At 39.0% G+C, this 20,265-nt stretch overlaps 1 protein-coding gene across 1 annotated transcript in view; it reads left to right on the forward strand.

Annotated features, from left to right (window-relative positions):
- The first annotated feature begins 2,121 nt into the window (after positions 1 to 2,121).
- TACC2 (transforming acidic coiled-coil containing protein 2) overlaps positions 2,122 to 20,265 on the forward strand; it is a 181,744-nt gene continuing 163,600 nt past the window's right edge. Inside the window, exons 1-3 of the mRNA XM_081955664.1 lie at positions 2,122 to 2,208; positions 8,895 to 8,973; positions 18,920 to 19,107. Coding sequence (XP_081811790.1) covers positions 8,941 to 8,973; positions 18,920 to 19,107 — 221 coding nt within the window. The 5' untranslated portion in view covers positions 2,122 to 2,208; positions 8,895 to 8,940. The remainder of the gene's footprint in view (positions 2,209 to 8,894; positions 8,974 to 18,919; positions 19,108 to 20,265) is intronic.

The raw sequence follows: 20,265 nt of genomic DNA on the forward strand, positions 1-20,265 counted from the left end.
CCAGAGTTTCTGAGCCAACATTTTGGTTGCTAAGCAAGAGCGTTGTTAAGTGAGTTTCACCACATTTTACAAGTTGGACACACCCACCCAATCACATGACTGCCAAGCCACTCCCACTCGGTCACATGGCTGGCAAGCCACTCCCACCCAGTCACATGGCAGGCAAGCCACTCCCACAAAGCAGGCCACACCCACAGAAGAGGTTCTAAAAAATTTTGAAACCCACCACTGATGTGAATGTTCATTTTATCTGTATTGCCTACATGCATTTTCTAGAGGAAAAAGTCTTAAGAAGGGTAAGATAAAGCTTTTTGAGCTTTATCTTACATTGGAACATTCTTTCTGGAAGAAGTCAAAATGAAAAGCTTGATCTGTTTAATTGATTCATATCAGGCAACACTAGGAAGCATCTCGAGAGACGGTGACAAGGAAAGAACATGTCCGAGCATGCAAAAATCATGTGATTTGCTAGTGGATTGTCTTTTCAAATAAAATATCACTGCCCAGATCAATGGAGTTATATAGTTGCAATTTTGTTTCTACAAATTGTGGTATGTTTGCAAGCACAATTGATATCTGTAACAGCTTTAGTGTATTACATTACTGATGACAAAGGGAGGGAGGGAGGGAAAGAGAAAAAGAGAACAAAATCATCTGAACCATCCTTTGCAAAATTGAAGAAAACCATATTGTACCAAAATCTGCACAGTGTTTTATTCTACATAGCACTACAACTATGTATATTTTAAACTGCGATTGGTTTTGTTTATATTTAATGTTAAGACATAGACCATGGCTTACAAATCATAGTGGCTACTAGGTTCATTGTTAAATTAAATATAAACAAATCGTACACATTTTGGTTTTCAGTGAGGTATAAATCACGTCACTGAAGAGTCAAAGTTAATCTCTTGACTGGCTAAGAGAAGGAGGTTTCACTGGATTGCCTCTTTCATTTGAATGGACAGCGTAGGGATTTGGCAATAGTTTTAAAGACATGAATGGCAGTAGTTTAACCTCTTCCCCTTTCCATCTTTTTTTTTTTCATTTTAGCTGAAAAATTACACTGCCAAAATTCAGTCAATAGGCTGCTTACTTTTGGCTCTGTAATCCCAGGAATCATAAATGCACACCCATAATATGTGGGTTCCCCTCCCAGTCTGCAAATCTCTGTTGGCTGTTTCTGCAAGCAAAATTTGTCCAGATTCCATTTATTCGTTTATGCTGATGTTGAATGTTATTAATAGCTACTAGGTCACCAAGTAAAGCAGGTGCCATGCTTTTTGCATCAGCACATTTCAGTGAGTTTCTGGCTTTTATATTCCATATTTCCATTGTGACTCACCAGGAAGTCGTTTCCAGCAGAAAAAATAAGGTTTGACAAAAGTAAGCAAAACAAAAGATAATTGTTTTTGAAGGGATTGCCGAATTCATTAAAAGAAAAACCAATCCATGCACGACCTTAGTCATTCAACTAGCTTTTAAATTATTATTTACTCTCCACAAATGCCTACAGCTGAAACATGACCTGGTTAGATTGATTTCTTGAAACTCTTTCTCTTTTTGTACTTGTTCTTCAAGCATGCCTACTGGATTTGCATGAATTTATATTATGAATTAATCAAACTGCAATCCAGAAGACACGGTTGTAAAGTCTCTGAAAGCAGCAGCATGAGAAACAAATTTTAGCTGGTCTTCCATTTTTGTCCGTATAAAGAACAGGAGATACAATGGCCTCTGTAAAAATAAAGCTTCTGTCTTTCCTCCTGCAACAGCTCACAGTTCTGAGATACATAGTGTTTATGGCCATAAGAGAATCTTCCTTTGTCCATCTCAGTGTAGTTAAAAGTAGTTCGTCATAAAGCTCATAGGTTTCAGAGGTATTTTCAAAGTAAAAATATAGGAAAATAAGCAAATATCCTGGCTCATTTTCTGTAACTCCAACATATGAATGATATTTCTCACTTTTATTTTTATGTAGCAATTATTGAGTGTGTAAACTGACTGATACTACTCTATACCTGGGGTGGAGTCTGCATCTTTGCTCAACAGGTTATGCTTAATTGAAGGTGGGTCATTTAAATGAAGGGTAAATGCATTTGATTCAGAGCACTGGAGGAAAACAGATAGAGCTGGCTGAAGCATTATAATTGGAAAAGAGTGAAGTGCTTGAATTCCAGAAAAGATCCAGATTATATCTCCCCCCATGTAAGTGTACTAAAATTTCTCATGAGATCAATTTTTCTAATGGTTTCAGATATAGATGAACATTACTTAGGAAAGACAGTGCTTACGTGGTTTTAATTACATAAAACCTGCATGCTTCAAAAGTGTCATGTCTAAAACTTAGAATGGGAAACTAAAATTGATCGCTGTATATGTAAATTCAAAGAATAGCAGTATTCTAATTGTAGTGTGTTAGAATATGAGTGAAAGAGTCCAGAAAATCTTGCATTTTACATTGCAAGATGGACTTAAAGAACTAAATAGAGAAAATAGTCTCAGAAATAAATGGTAGCTATTTCTACTACTATTTTGATTATAGAACCTAAATGTTTATTCCGAAATAAATATTTCTCTGTGTGTCTGATAGGTTTGACTGGGTTCAATCATAATAATGTTTGTTTTGGATATAGCTGCCTTCTCTCAACCTAGAAGTATAGGAGGTAAACCATGATTTCTACTTTATAGAAATGTATTAACTCAGCCTTTTATAGTTTATTTACTGAATGACAGTCTCATTTTAACTAGATTATACTATGCGCATACAAAGTTTTCAAGTTGATCTGGTATTAGCTGTTTTTTATTTTATTTTAAGAGGTAAAGACCTTAATCAGAGATAAAAGCACAAATATACTTCAATTTACACAAAGGACTAAAGTGATCTGGAATGTAATTTAAACAGATGTGTGTAGTTTATTCCAATTCAAACTGAATTTAGTTCCATACAATTTGATAATTTGAGTCAATTTGGAAAATCAGATTGATTTGGTTTTACAAATCAATTAAATTAATAGCTTTCACGTTGATAATTTAAATTAATGACCCAGTTTATGAAGTTGATACCAAATTGCCTTCAAATGAAAAACCTGAAATGAATTTTATAGCACTTTAATATTTAGGGTACAAAAGGATCATTATATAGATCTCCTAAACTTGGCATATTATTAGTTCAGAAATATATTTCACACAGTTTAACTACAGAAGTTTATCAAATTTAAATTTTATATATTTAAAAGGAAAAACAGGCTTAAAACATGATTTATGAAAGTACAAATATTTCTCCCTCCCCTCCCATCATACAACTGAATATGAAAACTGGTTTAGTCTCAAATTAGATACGATGAAACCAGGCTGTGTGTGTTTTTTACATGAAGCAAAATTGTTCACAGCGACCCATTATGAACAATCTAAATTATGACACTGCCCAACTATTTAGATAAAAGAGAAATTCAATGATGTAGAAGTTGTAGACTTACCACTCCCAGGTTACCAGAATCTGAATGACTGCTAAATGGCAACAAGCTCATACCAAAATCTCTATTTGCTACCATATTTGTAGCTCAGAGACAGTATACTGCTTGCCAGTTATAGTGAGAAATATATACATTGACAGCCACTTTGGTGCAATGGTTAAGGCATCAGGCTACAAGCTGGGAGACCATGAGTTCTAATTCTGCTTTAGGCATAAAGCCAGATGGATGACCTTGGCTTTATATTTAACAGATGAAGACCTTGGGCTAGTTACACTCTACCTTCTCTCAGTTTAAGAAGGGAGCAATGGCAAACATTTCTAAAAAATCTTACCAAGAAAACGCCAAAGACTTTTCCAAGCAATCTCTGAGAATCAATTGAGCAAAAGAAAAAACAACACCGCGTACATTAAGATACTACTAGCAGAAGATGTATATCACTAAAATACCTGACTGCAGAAGTAACAAGAACCAAGAGTGCTATCGCTACCTATTCCCCAAGAAACACTTGAAGGAGCTGCTGCAGAGATGCGAAAAGAGAAACTTCCAAAAGATCATAAAATGGATGAGAGAAAATACAAACCTTTTCCCATCCAATATATTCTGCTCTCACACATAATTAGATTTGACACTGTCACGTGTAGTTAATCTTTATACAAAACTAAAATGAAACAAATATCTTCCAGGCTGAAAGTGTATCCATGCTTCACTTGGGAGCGAGATGAATGCTAGGTAGTTGAATATGTTCTCAATAAACAAAATTATACTGTAATGCAGTAAGCCCTGAATTTCAGCCTTGGGCAAAGGTGGAGAAGTTTCTTGTTAACATTCTAAAGCATGACAACATAGTGAATGATGTAAAATATACATTAAGACATCAACTTTAATCATCAACTTCATACATATTCATATATCACATGGGAATGAATTAGATGCTGAAGTTTTGGCTCTGGTTGGAATAAAGATGAAGTAATCATTTAGTACATAAGACATACTATGTTTAAATCTATGATCTGGTTCATATATTGCATTTAACCATAGCTGCTTTAATTATGGTTTGCTGAATGAACTGTAATTGGCTAGATTCACATATCTTTTGATGAGACAATTGACTTGATTCCCCAAAATTTATCTATGGTCTAGATTTAACTATATAATGCTAATAACAATATTATGTTAGGGCTTCTGTCTGATCTGTGAACAGTTTTGTTGCTCATTTTTATTGCTTAAGAACTATAGTGATGTGCCATAGATTATGTTTCTATCAGATTCAGGCTCTCTGGATGAAATATTTAATAGTGAAATTTAAAAGAGGAATGGCAGCAGTATCATCAATATATGAGCTAGTATGGCAGTGTGAATTCTATATTTGATTTTCGCTCACAAATAGCTGCAAGAAAGCATGAAACCAAAGAACTTGGAAACAATGATATGCTTTGACTATGCTGTAGGCTAGTGGGTCCTCAATGTACCATCCATGACTGATTTTTTGTTCACTTAATCTCTCTGTCCTCCCTGATTTTGTATTTTTCCAAAATTCTACTTGAATGACGTGAAAAGGTGAAATGTTGCAGGGTCCTGCTTCTGTTTCAATTATACATGTACAAAAATAGTTGCCATAGAAATTATTAGTTTACTCAAGGTAATAGTGAACAATGAAAACAAACCCAAAGGATTGTCTAAATGGTTTTGCCTTTAACAGGACCACTTGTAATGATAGTCCAGATTCAGTCCAATGTCTCAAGAGCCAGGTCAGGGTTGTTAGCCAGTCCAGTATTTGGCAAGCAAAATCCACATGAGCATAACCCAAGAGCCATTGATCAGATGATGGATTCTAAAGAGAGATCATGGGGTCAAAGTTGCTTCATAAATTAGATCACAGCAGATTTATTCTCTTAATAATAATAATAATAATAATAATAATAATAATAATAATAATAATAATAAATTTGGATTTATTAGCCGCTCCCTTTCCGGGCAGGACTCGGGGCGGCGTACACCAAGACATATATAAACATACATATATACAAAGACATACATGCACGGAGGAGGTAATAGATTAAAACATTAAGACAAATTAAAACCATTAACAAATAAAAAATCCAATATACAATAAAAATTTAAAATTTAAAAAAGACAGTCAGGAGGAATATGAAAAGATTACGGTTGAGCCAGGCCGGATGATTGAAAGAGGTGGGTCTTCAACTGTACACGGAAGGAGCGGAGATCGGAAATAATCCTGATGTCATGGGGGAGGTCATTCCACAGGGCTGGGCCCATCACAGAGAAGGCTCTGCTCCTGGATGTCGCCCCCCGACACTGTTTGGCGGACGGCACCCGGAGAAGTCCCTCTCTGTGTGAGCGAATTGGTCGTAGGGATGTGTGGGGCAGGATGCGATCCTGCATGTAACTAGGTCCTCTGCCATGAAGCGCTTTAAAGATCATAATCAAAACCTTGAAACGCACTCGGTAGACCACAGGAAGCCAGTGCAGCTCGCGCAGGAGAGGTGTTACAGGGGAGTATCTAGACCTCCCCATAATCACCCGCGCGGCCGCGTTCTGGACCAACTGTAGTCTCCGAGTGCATCTCAAGGGAAGCCCCATGTAGAGAGCATTGCAGTAGTCCAGGCGAGACGTCACTAGCGCATGGGTGACTGTGCGTAGGGCATCCCGGTCCAATAAGGGGCGCAATTGGCGCATCAGGCGGACCTGATGGAACGCCCCCCTAGCCACGGCTGTTACATGGTCATCCATGGACAGCCGGGCATCTAGGAGGACGCCCAAATTGCGCACCTGTTCCATGGGGGCTAGTTGCACGCCCCCAATGGCCAGAGATGGAAGCACCTGGTTGAACCGGGGGGCCGGAAGCCACAGCCACTCCGTCTTGGAAGGGTTGAGTTTTAGTCGGTTGCCATCCATCCAGACCCGTACGGCCTCCAAACACCGGGACATCATTTCGACGGCCTCATTGGGGTGGTTCGGGGTGGAAATGTATAGCTGAGTATCATCAGCATACAGATGATATCCCACCCCAAAGCCACGGATGATCTCGCCCAGCGGTTTCATGTATGTGTTGAACAGGAGAGGCGAGAGCACCGATCCCTGTGGCACTCCACATGTGAGTGACCTCCGGGTCGAACTCTGCTCCCCTGCCAACACACGTTGCGTCCGGTCAGAGAGGTAGGAGCCAAACCACCGTAAAACGGTGCCCCTGACTCCCAGCCCCTCTAGCCGGTGCAACAGGATACCATGGTCGATGGTATCGAACGCCGCCGAGAGATCTAATAGGACCAGGATAGAGGAACAACCCCTATCTCTGGCCCTCCAGAGATCATCAACCAATGCGACCAAGGCCGTCTCCGTGCTGTGCCCGGGTCGGAAGCCGGACTGGCGCGGGTCTAGATAATCATTTTCCTCCAGGTGACGTGGGAACTGCTGTACCACCACATTCTCTACAACCTTCGCTAAGAAAGGAAGGTTGGAGACAGGACGATAATTGGCTAGGTCTGTTGGGTCCAGGGAAGGCTTCTTGAGCAGGGGCCTCACCACCGCCTCTTTCAAGGCGGCCGGTAGAGATCCCTCACCCAACGAGGCGTTCACTAGGCCCAGGAGCCAGTCGCGCGTAACCTCCCAGGATGCCAGTACAAGCCAGGAGGGACACGGGTCCAATAAACATGTGGTGGGTCGCAGACGTCCACGCAACCTGTCCAAATCCTCGATGGCAACCGAGTCAAACTCCTCCCAAAGCGGTCCCTCAAGACTCGCCACGGGCGTCTCTACTGGACCACTGAAAGGGGCCCATCCCATCCGGATTTGAGCGACTTTGTCCTGTAGATATTTCCCAAACTCCTCTGCTCTGCCCTGTAAAGGGGCTTCCCGCGGTCTCTCAAACAAGAGGGAGCGAGTCACCCGAAACAGGGCGGCAGGGCGGTTATCTGCGGACGCAATAAGAGCGGCACAATATTGACGTTTGGCCGCTCTTAGTGCCACAAGAGCACTAAGAGCACTATGTGGCAAGAAGCCACATAGTTTAACCTTAATCCTCATGTAATTTTAAAGCTATAGGTTATTAAAATCATGCTAATAAGTGAGTATCAACAGAATCAGCTAGTATGAATCATGTCAACATAAAAAGTTATAGATTTTTTTAATGGAGTAATAAAAATATATCTTTATTTAATGAACCATTCAAGGTGAATGATTTTAAAAAGTTAAGCCGAGATTTTGGGTGTGGTAGAAGTCTGTGGAATTTGGAATCATAGCCCAAGCACAGTTTCCATGTTAAATTTAATTATGACTGAATTTGTGTTTCAAATATCAGGCTATCTTAAATTCCCAGACATATTCATACTATTTCAATGGCAATCCTCCCAACTCTTGAATGTTTATCATCTTACTGCTAAATCGAACTTATCTACATGTACATTGTTCACTGATTACAGACTTCAATACCTGGAAAACCTCAGTTTCCCACAAACTTGTTATCAGAAAAAATTTCCAGCTATTGTGTCTGACTGTTTCAACTGATACCAAACAAGAAAAATTGCAGACAGTAATTCAAGAGTTCGGATTTTGATAAGCTAGATTTTTTTTTCAAAAAACAAGAACTAAAACAACGGTTATGAAGAACTATAACAGAATATAAGGTTCTTGACCTATACATAAAACATCAAATTAAAATCTTGTTATATTGCATAAATAGGAGAAAGAAGTACATCTCACTTTGGGATGGAAGAAGCAATTAACCTGTGTGTATTGTTATTGTAATCGAGCAGTTTGGTCTTAGTTTCTAGCCTTATCCAATCTAGCCTTTGCATATGGGCAATGACAGATGTAGCAAATAAGCTTCGTAATAACAGAGGTGGCTTAAGACATTACATTGCCTGGAGTCCTTACTGGCAAGGGGTCATGACAAAACATCTTGCAAAACTATTCATTTAAGATTCCAACGTTCATCTATTTCCCATTTGTGGTGTTGTCAAAAGTATGCCACTTCACTATACTTCCCAACAGAGCTGATCAAGTAGAGTTGTGAGAAGGACACATGATGATAGTCTTTGTTGTATGGAGGAGGAGGAGGGGGAGGGGGCTTATATTAATTTTGCAATAAAGAGGAAACTTATTTTGAAATGATGTGGGTCCATCTTTCTTCTTCGTTTTGACTCTACATCCTGAGCATAATCACGAGTCTATAAGTGTCTCTGAGTGCTCCCCTCTGCCAAATGGGAATAAGAACTTCAAAAATTGGCAGAAGTTAGATCTGTAATGTAAAGCTATATTTTAAAGCACATACCTGCTAGGCTTGGGGAAAATTTCTTTGGAGAGGAAGGTTCAGGGAGGCGCAAAACAGGTTATTTTCTTCTTGGGTTGCTATTTTCCCTGACTATTTGAAAATCCCTGATGATTGTTTGTTCTTTTCAGCTGATATTCTTAATGCAAAAGTTGACTCTGATATTTTCCTGTTGAAATGGGTAATGAAAACAGCAGCCAAGAAAGTCAGGTGAGTACAGAAAACCTTTTCTTAAAGTTACTAAATGTTATAAGTTAAAGGACAAGATTCATTATGGATAAACAAATGCCATTTGTGTGAGTGGAGTGAAGAGAGAGAGGACAAATTGTTTTTCTGTTTGTGCAAAGGTTCCTAATGTAGAAGGAAGAGATCCATATCCCCAAACTATGTATGCCAAAGAGACAAGTTAGTAATTTTTGAACTCTAAAAAGAAAAATAATTCAGAAAATTCTATAAATGTCCCATGCTATGATTTGGGCAGTTTAGGATAGAGTAATATTCAACAGATGGGTGGAGAAGGATTACCGGTTTGGAAATACTTTGGAATCCTCTTCAAGATTCTAAGAAATATATAGCCAGTTAGATACAGGTAGTCTTCAATTTACGATTACAATTGAGCCCAATATTCCTGCTGCAAAGCGAGACATTGGTTAAGTGAGTTTTGCCCCATTTTGCAACCTTTCTTGCCACAACTGTTGAGTGAATCACTGCAGTTGTTAAGTTAGTAACATGGTTGTTAAGGGAATATCCCTTCCCTGTTGAATTTGCTTGTCAGGAGGTTACAAAGGTGATTATATGACCCCAGGACACTGTGATTGTCATAAATATGAATCAGTTGCCAAGCATCTGAATTTTGATCACATCACCATGGAGATGATGCAATGGTTGTTCAGTGTGAAAAACAGTCATAAACCACTTTTTTCAGTGCTGTTGTAGCTTTGAACGGTCACTACATAAACTATTGTAAGTCAAGAATTATCTGTATTAGTCAACTTGGATCTGGCAATGGGGAATCAGATCGTTAGAAAAATAGAGTTGTAGAATGGATGATGAATATTTCTTGCTCTACCCCATCAACTCTTAACATTGTTTTGCTGACCTACCCTTTTCACTTTGCAGTTTGCGTACTCCTACGTCCCAAATGGTGCATATTTTCCCCACTAATCTTGTAACTGGATTTTCTATGCCAAGTATGTAGGAGAAATTAAGAAAACGGTGCAGTTTTACTGATCTTTCTTTCACACCCACATATAACCCACACAGAGTGCTACAAAACTTTTTATATATAATGTGAAAAATTCTGAGAATTGCCCAAATCTTTGTCATCTGTAAAGATTTGATACGTTTTCACGTTTTTTTAATGTACTAGTAACACTTGGGGATTCTCTAAGGAGCAAAACGTGTGCTTCTTATATTCTATAATGTTGAGAGTGAAAATATTGGACCTGAACCTTTCAGAGGAGGGAAAACACAAACCATAGTTATTGTTTCAAGAATACAAAGCATGGCAAGGTCGCTGTAACTTACACTGCAAATTCCATCAAAGCATTAATTATGCATTATTGAGCAGGACAGGTTATTTTACAAAGATCAGTGAGTTAGTTTAGTAGGCTTAGTAAGTTGCTTCATAGACTCTGTAGCTTCAAGTTGCTGCAGAGTCATTTGCTGATATGGACAGGTATAGAAATAAAATAAATAATTAAATACTGTACATACATGCACACATAGATACATAAATGCTGGAAAAAAATAATGGTGTGTTTAGAAAATACTGCAATGCACTAGAAGCTTTGCCAATCTCTGTGACAAAATTTTATCCCAAGATTTAGTATTATTGAAAACTGCAGTATATTGTAGAAAATTAAGTTACGGATCTGAAATTTCTAATAAAGGGACTTAATTGTTTTCATTACAATAGATTAATCATTTGGTTTCCTTTTGGCACATTGTTACTCCCTTCTCATTCCCTTGAGAGTTCCTATATAAAGGACAATCCATTAAATTATAATGTGCGGATATATTTCATAATCATTATCTAAGGATAGATAGATAGATAGATAGATAGATAGATAGATAGATAGATAGATAGATAGATAGATAAATAGATAGATGATAGATAGAAATAATGTTGATAAAAGTATAATAAAAACAAATAATCTAGAAATGCAATTATAAAATAGTGCCCACCAATGTACTCGATGGGAGTTTTGTTGTTTTTTATTCAGTGTCTTCAAATCACTGTTAACTCTTGGCAATTGCCAGGACAAGTCCTTACACTTTTCCGGGTATTAATTTGGGAAGTCGTTTGCCGTTGCTTCTTTTCTAGAATTTAGAGACAGGAACTGGCCCAAAATAACCCAGTTGGCTTTATGGCCACAGTAGGACCAGTAGAACAAACAGTTTCCCAGTTTCTAGCCTGATGCTTTAACCACCACTGGTTTCCAACTGTTTCAGAAGCCACAATTGTGTCATGCAGGAAGATTGATAGTGAAGCTCTGTATAAATCTACTTGCAACCCCCCATTACCAGTCAATAGCAGTAAAACTCTTGACTAAAACAATTTCAGAATTACTCTAATCGCTAATATACAACTGTTAGGTCCGATAATACATTTAAGCTCATAAAAGCCAAAAAGAAACTTAAAAGGAGGCTTGAGAAAGAACCAGTATTTATTCTATGATCATAGCTAAGCTATTTCAAACACACCTAAGAGGATATGCAAGAAAGAGCTACAAACTTCAGAGAAGATATAACCCCTTATATATTGTTTAGAAACGTTATAAAACCATCAGCTAAATCTCCAATAACCATTAGTCAAACCTCCAGCTCTGGCATCTTTGATTTGTGTATCCCCTGGAACAGGATAGAGCCTTGATGGTGAACCTATGGCATACGTGGCAGAGGTGGCGCACAGAGCCCTCTGTGTGGGCACAAATGGCATCGCCAGCTGCTCTTCTGGTTTCTGGCGCGCATGTCTTCATGGGCGCCAGAGCACTGTAAAACGGCCTGAAAACGGCCTGAAAATGACCCCAAAAATGGCAACAAGTTTCTACTAAAAACAACACGTTTCTACTAATTCTAATATTCCAATATACTATATTCTGGTATTATTTAGTATATCCTTATTACTATTTCCTTTCACGACAATAACTGTATTGTCTGCTGAAAACAACAATCATGTAACTCTTTGTTCCCAGACTATTACTTAGATAGCCATTTATCTACAGAGGTACAGGCTGTTTGACTACAAAGCAGCATCGCCCATACAGGGCGGCATTTTAACAACTATCTTGTGTTTGTAGCTAGCTACTTTAGCAATTGTTCTGAAATCAGACTCCTGACACCAAGGGAATGTCCTTTGGTTAACTTCCCAGTGTTCCCTTTCAACCACTTATGGAGGAAGTGAGTCCTTCAGAATGAGGACACTGATGTATTTAACAGATGAAGGTTTGTGTCTGTGCCAAACAGATTGCTCTGTCTGCGTAGCACAAAAGTACAATGGGAGATGCAAAAAAGAAAAAGAAAAAAAGCTAAGAAGGTCAGTTTTACTACAATTTTTTTCCAGGGCTTCATCTGCCTTCATAGCACAGTGTTATTAGGAATGGAAACTTGGTGTAATTTATCCAAACTGACTCCCAGCCAAGACACAGAACTATATCATGTTGCAACAACTGCCTTAAAAGGCTCTCTGTTTATAATGAGGAAAGTACTGCAGGAAGAAGACTTCTGGGGGATGGGTGGGAGAAAGGATAGAGAGAAAGGCCGTCTGTTAACTTGAACCAATTAAAAATGGTTGCTAATACTCCCACCCATCCTTCAGGCTTTCCAAAGGCAAAACTTAAGTTCAAAACCTTTCCTTTTTTTTTTCCTCCCTTTTCCAAATGACAATTAAATCCTTGATGATTAACCGAAAAATTTCAAAGAGGTTTGTCATCCTATACGCTGACATTGTCTTAACAATGACATGACAAGAATTACAAACTTTACTTTTGGAGGAATTTGATGGATAAAAGCTTATGCTATTGAATACTATTTCACAGAATTTGTTCTAATTCACTAGTACAGCAAGATCAATTCACTTTATCAGCAAGATTCCTGCTCTCTTTGCCTCTGAGGTTATTTCTATTTAAAAAAAAAAACTTGCTTGAGGAAAATTTGTTTTGAGTACTTGGATTGTTCATGCTTATTTTATTCTTGCTCATTACAACAATTTATATTATTGCACATTACAGCAATGTATATTATTTTCCTTATAAAATTAGAATACTACTATTAATATTACTGCACCGTAAGTATAAAACAATGATAGTATAAATATTAATTCTGGGAATTGTTATGTACTCTTTGATTAATGTAATGTTTTTATGCGTGCTCTTGAGATTATGGCTGTTTTTTCAGAATCATGTTTTCTTAAGCAACCCAGTTTTCTAAATTCACATATTAGAGTGAATAATGGGGTGAATCTTTATAGCATATTAGACTAAAATACCTACATTTTGAGTGCTACCATTTACTATATATGTATTGTGTGTATATATGTGCTTTGTTTCTGTGTCTCTTATAAATTTATGAAAATTGAGTACTGAGTGGAAAAGTTCTATTTGTCTACCACTGGTCCTGCCCCACCCAACAGACAATCTTCACAAGTCTCCTCAATCAGGTACCTAGGATCCTAATAGTAACTCCAAAAGAAAAAATATATGATTTCCTCTTTCTGCAATCTGAAGAACATTCTAGTATCTTTTAACCCAATATCTGGTAGAATCTGAAGAGGCCTATCATATTATATTCCAATGAATATTATGAGCTTACAATCATCCTATAAAATATAGTTTGGTACCCTAGAAAGAGTCCAGAGAAGACGAACAAAGATGATTAGGGGGACTGGAGGCTAAAACATATGAAGAATGGTTGCAGGAACTGGGTATGTCTAGTTTGCTGAAAAGAAGGACTAGGGAAGACATGATAGCAGTGTTCCAATATCTCAGGGGTTGCCACAAAGAAGAGGGAGTCAAACTATTCTCTAAAGTACTTGAGGCTGGAACAAGAAGCAATGGGTGGAAACTAATCAAGGAGAGAAGCAACTTAGAACTGTGGAAAAATTTCCTTACAGTTAGAACAATTAATCAGTGGAACAGCTTGCATCCAGAAGTTGTGAATGTTCCAACACTGGACGTTTTAAAGAAGATATTGGATAACCATTTGTCTGAAGTGGTGTAGGGTTTCCTGCCTAAGCAGGGATTGGACTAGAAGACCTTCAAGGACCCTTCCAGCTCTGTTATTATACTCTATTCTCCCCCCAAAAAAATCTTAAAATACTATTAATTTTATTAAGAACTTGAAATAGCAATGAAAAACAAGAAAGAGCTTAAGCTTAAGTATAAACAAAGGCAACATAGGTAGATCCATCTAAAATGTGATTAGACCTTAAATAAAGTTATCTTTGGAAGAAACAGAGCACGCACTGTGAACAGAAAATAAAATCAGATTTAATGCTACTCTATGTATATACACATGTATATACTAGCTGTACCCGGCCACGCGTTGCTGTGGCCCAGTCTGGTTAAATGGAAAAGAAAGAAAAGAGAAAGTGCAAGTCACCCGGCAGAGGCGGCCCCCGCATGGAAGTGAGCCACGGTGGTCCCTGCAAGAGCCACCATGGAGGACGCTCCCACAGGCCCCGACCTGGCCGAGCTGAGGAGAGGAGGAGGAGGTCCCCCCTGACTTGGCTTCCCTCAGCCGTGGCAGCGAGAGGAGGTGGATGGCGTCCCCTGAGGAGCAGGAGGAGGAGGAAGGAGCCGCCCCTGGTGACACGAGGCAGCCCCTGCTGGCCGTGGCCCCATCCAGAGACACCATCACCACTGCAGTCGCTGCCTCACGGGGCACCCAGCAGCCGCCCCAGCCCCGCTGCACCTCAGGCTGACACCGCTGCCTCCCTGTTGGAGCCGCCTTGGTGAGCCCGTAGCTGGCTCCCTGTGAGGGGGTGGAGAGAGCACGCAGCCGGCTGGGCTGAGGAGATGCTCCACCTTCACCTCCTCTGGAGCTCCACTGGGCTGGACGGGGGGAGGCCAGCTTAAGGGTGGGAGGAGGGCGCCGTGGGATGGAGTAGGCGCTGCCCCGCCGTAGACAGCAAAGGCCTGGCAGGAGGGGCGGAGAGAGAGGGGAGGGGGAGGCCGAAAGGTTTTACCTCCTCTTGGTGGAAATGGCGAAACTTATCGGACGAGGCGGAAAGGGGAAAGGAAAGGGGAAAGGGTGCAGCTGCAGCCCAGCCACACATATAAAGGGACCATTGGGACGAAGCTAGAGGGAGGCCGAACTGTTCTGAATATACTATACTCAAGAAATGAACACTATGGTATAGCAGGTGTTGCTTTTACGTCTAGCAGAAGGCGCTGGTTTTCAAAAAAGCATGTTTTTTTAAAAAACATGTTTTACCTGTCACAGGTGTGACATCTATATAATATTCATATATAAAAACATGCGCGTAGTAAAATACAACGTTGTGTCAAAATTTCAAAGCAATTGGTGAAGAACTTTTGGAGATTTGAGATTTTGAACAAACAAACATTACATTTTTATTTATATAGATATACATACATACATACATACATACATACATACATACATACATACATACATACTGCAGATTACTGAGTCTGCCATAAACTTAGAAGCCTCCTTAGTCCATGGCTCTCAAACAATCGTGTTTTAGTTCACAGACAATATGATACTCAATAAAAGCAAAGCAAATCACATAATGGCTGAATACAATATAGGAGATTAAACACATCCTCTAGTTGGGCGTCTTTATCTCTACATGGTAATATCCATGTAATTATCTTGACAACCATTCAGAAGAAGTTCGCTATTATATTTTTCCATAAAGGCTTTTTGCCTTTCCAGTCTGACTTACAGCTCTGGAATTTCCTGATAGTCTTTCATTTCTAACAAAACTCAACTTGTTTAGCTTTGAAGCACAGAGAAGGTAGGCTATGGTCACCTGTCAATCGCAATTGGATTGCATGTAGTAAAAATTATTGTTGTGTAGCATGGTTTAGAAACAGTGACGTGCGGTGAGGTTTATGGCTGGTGAGGCACTGATTTCATCCAATCAGATTTACGGGGGGGGGGGGGGAAACTTCCAACAAAACGCAGCAACCGGAGAAAAGCAGCGAGGGGCGAGGAAGCTCGTTGGGGAGAGCCACGTGCTGTTTTTGCCTTAGATTTCTCTCCTCTCCTCTGCGCGCGCACCTTTCCTCCTGGGCTCTCTCCCGGCAACCTCACCAGCTGCTTCTTTTGCCATGACATTTCCCAGCATGGCAAAACACTTTTTTCCCTTTGCCTTCCAGCCCACCAAGAAGCGCCCTATCTGAGCCTCAACCGCCAATTGATGATTTGCAGCTTGGCCCGGACCACAGGGGAAAGTTCGCTAGGGGAAAGCACTTTCTTTCGCCGTGGCAGAGCTCAGGCATTCTCTCCTCTCCCCTGACACCCCACTGACTAAAGCACTTTCTTTCGCCCACTGAGAGAGAGAGAGAGAGAGAGAGAGAGAGAGAGAGAGAGAGAGAGAGAGAGAGAGAGAGATTGTATCCCTCCTTCCTTCGGCACAACACTCTTGCTGGCGCCAGCGAGAGTGTTGGGCTGAAGGAAGGAGGGATACTCTCTCTCTCTCTCTCTCTCTCTCTCTCTCTCTCTCTCTCATGGCAAATCCAAGCAGCCGCTGCTGGGAGCCCGTCACATACATTCGGGCAATGGGGGGGGTTTCTTGCACGCTTTCAGAAAGGGGGCTTTGTGTGTGATGGGCTCCCAGCAGCGGCTGCTCGGATTTGCCATTTGCGAGAGAGAGAGAGAGAGAGAGAGGGAGGGAGGGAGGGAGGGAGGGAGAGAGAGAGAGAGAGAGAGAGAGAGAGAGAGAGAGTGAGAGTATCCCTCCTTCCTTCAGCCCAACACTCTTGCTGGCATCCCGGCCAGACGAGAGGCACTGCAGAGAGGGTCTCCTCGAGTCTAGGGCAGTGAGTTATTCAATGGGAAAGTTCCCTCTTACTCCGCCCAGCTCTCCTTTGCTTAGGCTTCTTTGTCAAGAAGCGGCTTTTGGGGCTAATGGTAAGGTGACCAACCGTCCTCCTTTAGGGAGGACAGTCCTTCTTTTGTAAGTTCTGTCCTCCCTTGAAAAGTGTCCTCCTACATGTCCTCCTTTTTGATATTTGAAGGCTAATCTGTTGCGCGTTATGTGACGTATTTTATTAAACAGTTTTTAATGGTTTTTTTTTACTTCATCGCAAGTATATTGAACAGATATTGAATCTTGTGTTGAATTTTTATCTAAAGAAATGCTAGACATTAAAATAGACAATTGTCTCTTTGAAGAAATTAGAAGACTGAATGTATATTTAAATTCTGAAAAATTAATACAATGGGAAAATCAACATGTTGAAATTGATAAAAGATGGGTGGATATTTTCAGCCATTTCAAAAATGAACATATTCCATGTGAACATTTATTTATACTTGTTCAATTTACGTTGTGCTGCCCTGGAACTAATGCAGCAGTTGAAAGAGTTTTTTTCAATTGCCAATGATTTTTCGACAAGTGAGAAATCGAGATTGAATGTTGATACTCTAGCTGCAGCACTTGACGTAAAATTCAATATGAAGGATATTTCTTGTTCAGATATTTCCAATATATTGTTAGAAGATGATACATGGACAAAAAATATTAATTCAATGGAAAAGTACTCATTTAAATAATAATTAACAGGCATGTAAGCATAATTACAATATAAAATGTTGCAAATGTTTTTATTATGCATATATCATATTTTAGTGTATTATTGTTGCAATGAATAAAATATTTCTTTTATTTACGATATATTTTTTCCAATTTATTTGTCCTCCTTTTCATTGTAAAAAAGTTGGTCACCTTAGCATTTTGGACAATAGAACGTGTTTTGTCCTCCTTTTCATTGTAAAAAAGTTGGTCACCTTACTAATGGGAGAGGAGAGTGAAAAGAAAAAAAACATATGAGAGCTTGCTGTGAGGCTTTAGCGAGCTCAGCCTCTCAGACGACAGCTGATGACTCTGCTTAACTGTTTAAAAATGCCTCAAAAAGTCCTGCCTCATAGTAGAGGGCGCTTTTTTGAGGCTTTTTTTTAACAGTTAAGCAGAGTCATCAGCAGCTGGCTCAGCCTCGCCTCAGCTGTCACCTGAGAGGCTGAGCTCGCTAAAATCTCACAGCAAGATCTCGTATGTTTTTTTTCTTTTCATGATGAGAGGTGAGGCTGTGCCTCACTTGCCTCATCTGACTGCACATCACTGTTTAGAAAATAGTAAGCTATATTGAAAGGGAAAAATTCCAAACAAATGGTCCTCAGATATCTTGCTATCAAAAATGTATATTAATTCAGCTGCCCATGGTTAGGAAGAAACATCATAAATCTATGGTAATCTAAATGAAAGGGATAATCCAATGGGAATTACAATTCAAAATAAGATGGTGAAGCACTGGATCCAATATAGTATTACTATATTGTTTAAGCATTATATTTTGTATGCATATGATTCTTAATATTTCAGTTTACTATTACAATGGCCTAACAAATTCCCTACTGCAGCTGAAAGCTTTCTTTGAGACTGGCAGATCATTGTTTCATGTTTTTTTAATTGATGTACCTGAAAGTTTGAAGAAAAATACGAAAATCACTAATCTATTACAACAAAAACAATAGAAAGTCTTGTATTGTAGGAAGTAATCTTTAAAATGCCATAAATTTCTTGTTATGTAAGTACCACTGACAAGTTACCCTCATTCTGAAGTATATTTTTGTCATTAAAAAGCACAGCCTTTTCTCCTCTCTGCTATACTAATAGATTTCCTGATCAAAAGGAAATAGTCAATGGGCTGGAAAAAAGAGATAAGGATATATCTCTAAGGGCCAGCTAAGAGCGTCATATATTTGTTCTTCTTCCCACATAACACCACAGTTCCAGACCTTTATGTTATTATTATTTGCTTATTCATCATTTGTCTTTGAGCAACATTAAAAGAGGACATTTATGAAGGATGCAATTTTTATTTTGCTATTTATAAAACCAAGTATTCATTCTATTGCTTGTTTGCTTTTTAACTAAAACTCATGTTTTGTTTTCCTTTCCCAGGAGGGCCCTTCAGTTCCAAAAGCAACAGAGCCACTTAGTACTGAGAGAGAAATAAAAACTAAAAAGTCAAGGAAAAAGAACAGAGATAAATCACTCAATCAAGATGACTTGGACACATTACCATCAGATTCTGCAGTTTCATTACCAAAGCCAGATGATAATTTCTCATTAACTGCAGAAGAAACAAGGTAGGCAGAATATGTTGTTTCTTCCTTAGTGAAGTAAGTAATTGGAAGGCATAACACATTTTAAGTTGCCTATTGGCCAGGAGGTTGTTGCCTGGGAAATCTACTGCAGTAACATTACAAAGTAAAAATCACTTATTGCCCAATTAACTCCCTTTTTATATCCATGGGCAATACAAGAACATAATAGAATCCTATTCATACCATTTCAGTACATGATATGATATCATATCCAATTTAGTACCTTGTAATTAAAGAACAGGACACATTATTTTGAATTAAGAATCAAATAATGACCTGCTTTATGTGTTACTACAAACTTCACTAGAACTTAAAATATACCTTTATATATATATTAGTTTCCCATCTGGCAGTTACTTAAGGTGGAGCATTTTGTACAGTAGAGTTTATTTCAGGCATTTAATGTTTGGGGGTTTGGGCTAGCTTTCCTTCCTGGGAGGCTTGGCCTTCTTTCAGGAAGGAGGCAGAAAATGAACTGATGGGAATGAATAATTTCCAGAAACACATAACAGCAAAGGTCAGCAGATTTTTCAGCTAGCGAGCAAGACACTGCCTATTTATGGGGACATTATTGTGAGGGCTCAGGTAGGAGCCAGCAATTATCATACCAGAGATATCTACTATGGAAATATATATGAACAATTTTACCTCAAGAATTTCAAAAGGATGCACCAAGTATTTGATAATTTGAAGGGCAGAAAGAAGCCACAAGTTTAAATCTTTTATACTTCTAGTGGTATAAAAGTAATTTTGATCTTCTCATTAGCAGTAGGCAACCAATTGTTTTGCATTGCCTTATTCTTGTTTGCAATAAAGGTCCTATCTAGCCAACTGTTTATGTGAATCTTCTGCCAAACTGAACCAAAGAGTCAAACTAAACTACGAAGTGTCATAAGATCCCAAGTCCAGCATGAGAAGCTGGACAGACTGATTTCCCATTCCCTACCTCTATCACTGTGGGAAGAGACCAATGGCCTAATTTTTTTTTAAGGATGGGGAGACTTAAAAATGCATTGATTCAAATTACAAATGTCTGACTCTACTGTGCTAATATTTTAAGGGAATTGACTGCATGCCAAATTGATTTTTCCATTTTAAATTTGGTATTAAGAATTGTGAATGTGTTCCTTTATCAACCTT

The sequence above is a fragment of the Natrix helvetica genome (assembly GCF_964273705.1).
Source record: "Natrix helvetica genome assembly, chromosome: 5".
NCBI lineage: Eukaryota > Metazoa > Chordata > Lepidosauria > Squamata > Natricidae > Natrix > Natrix helvetica.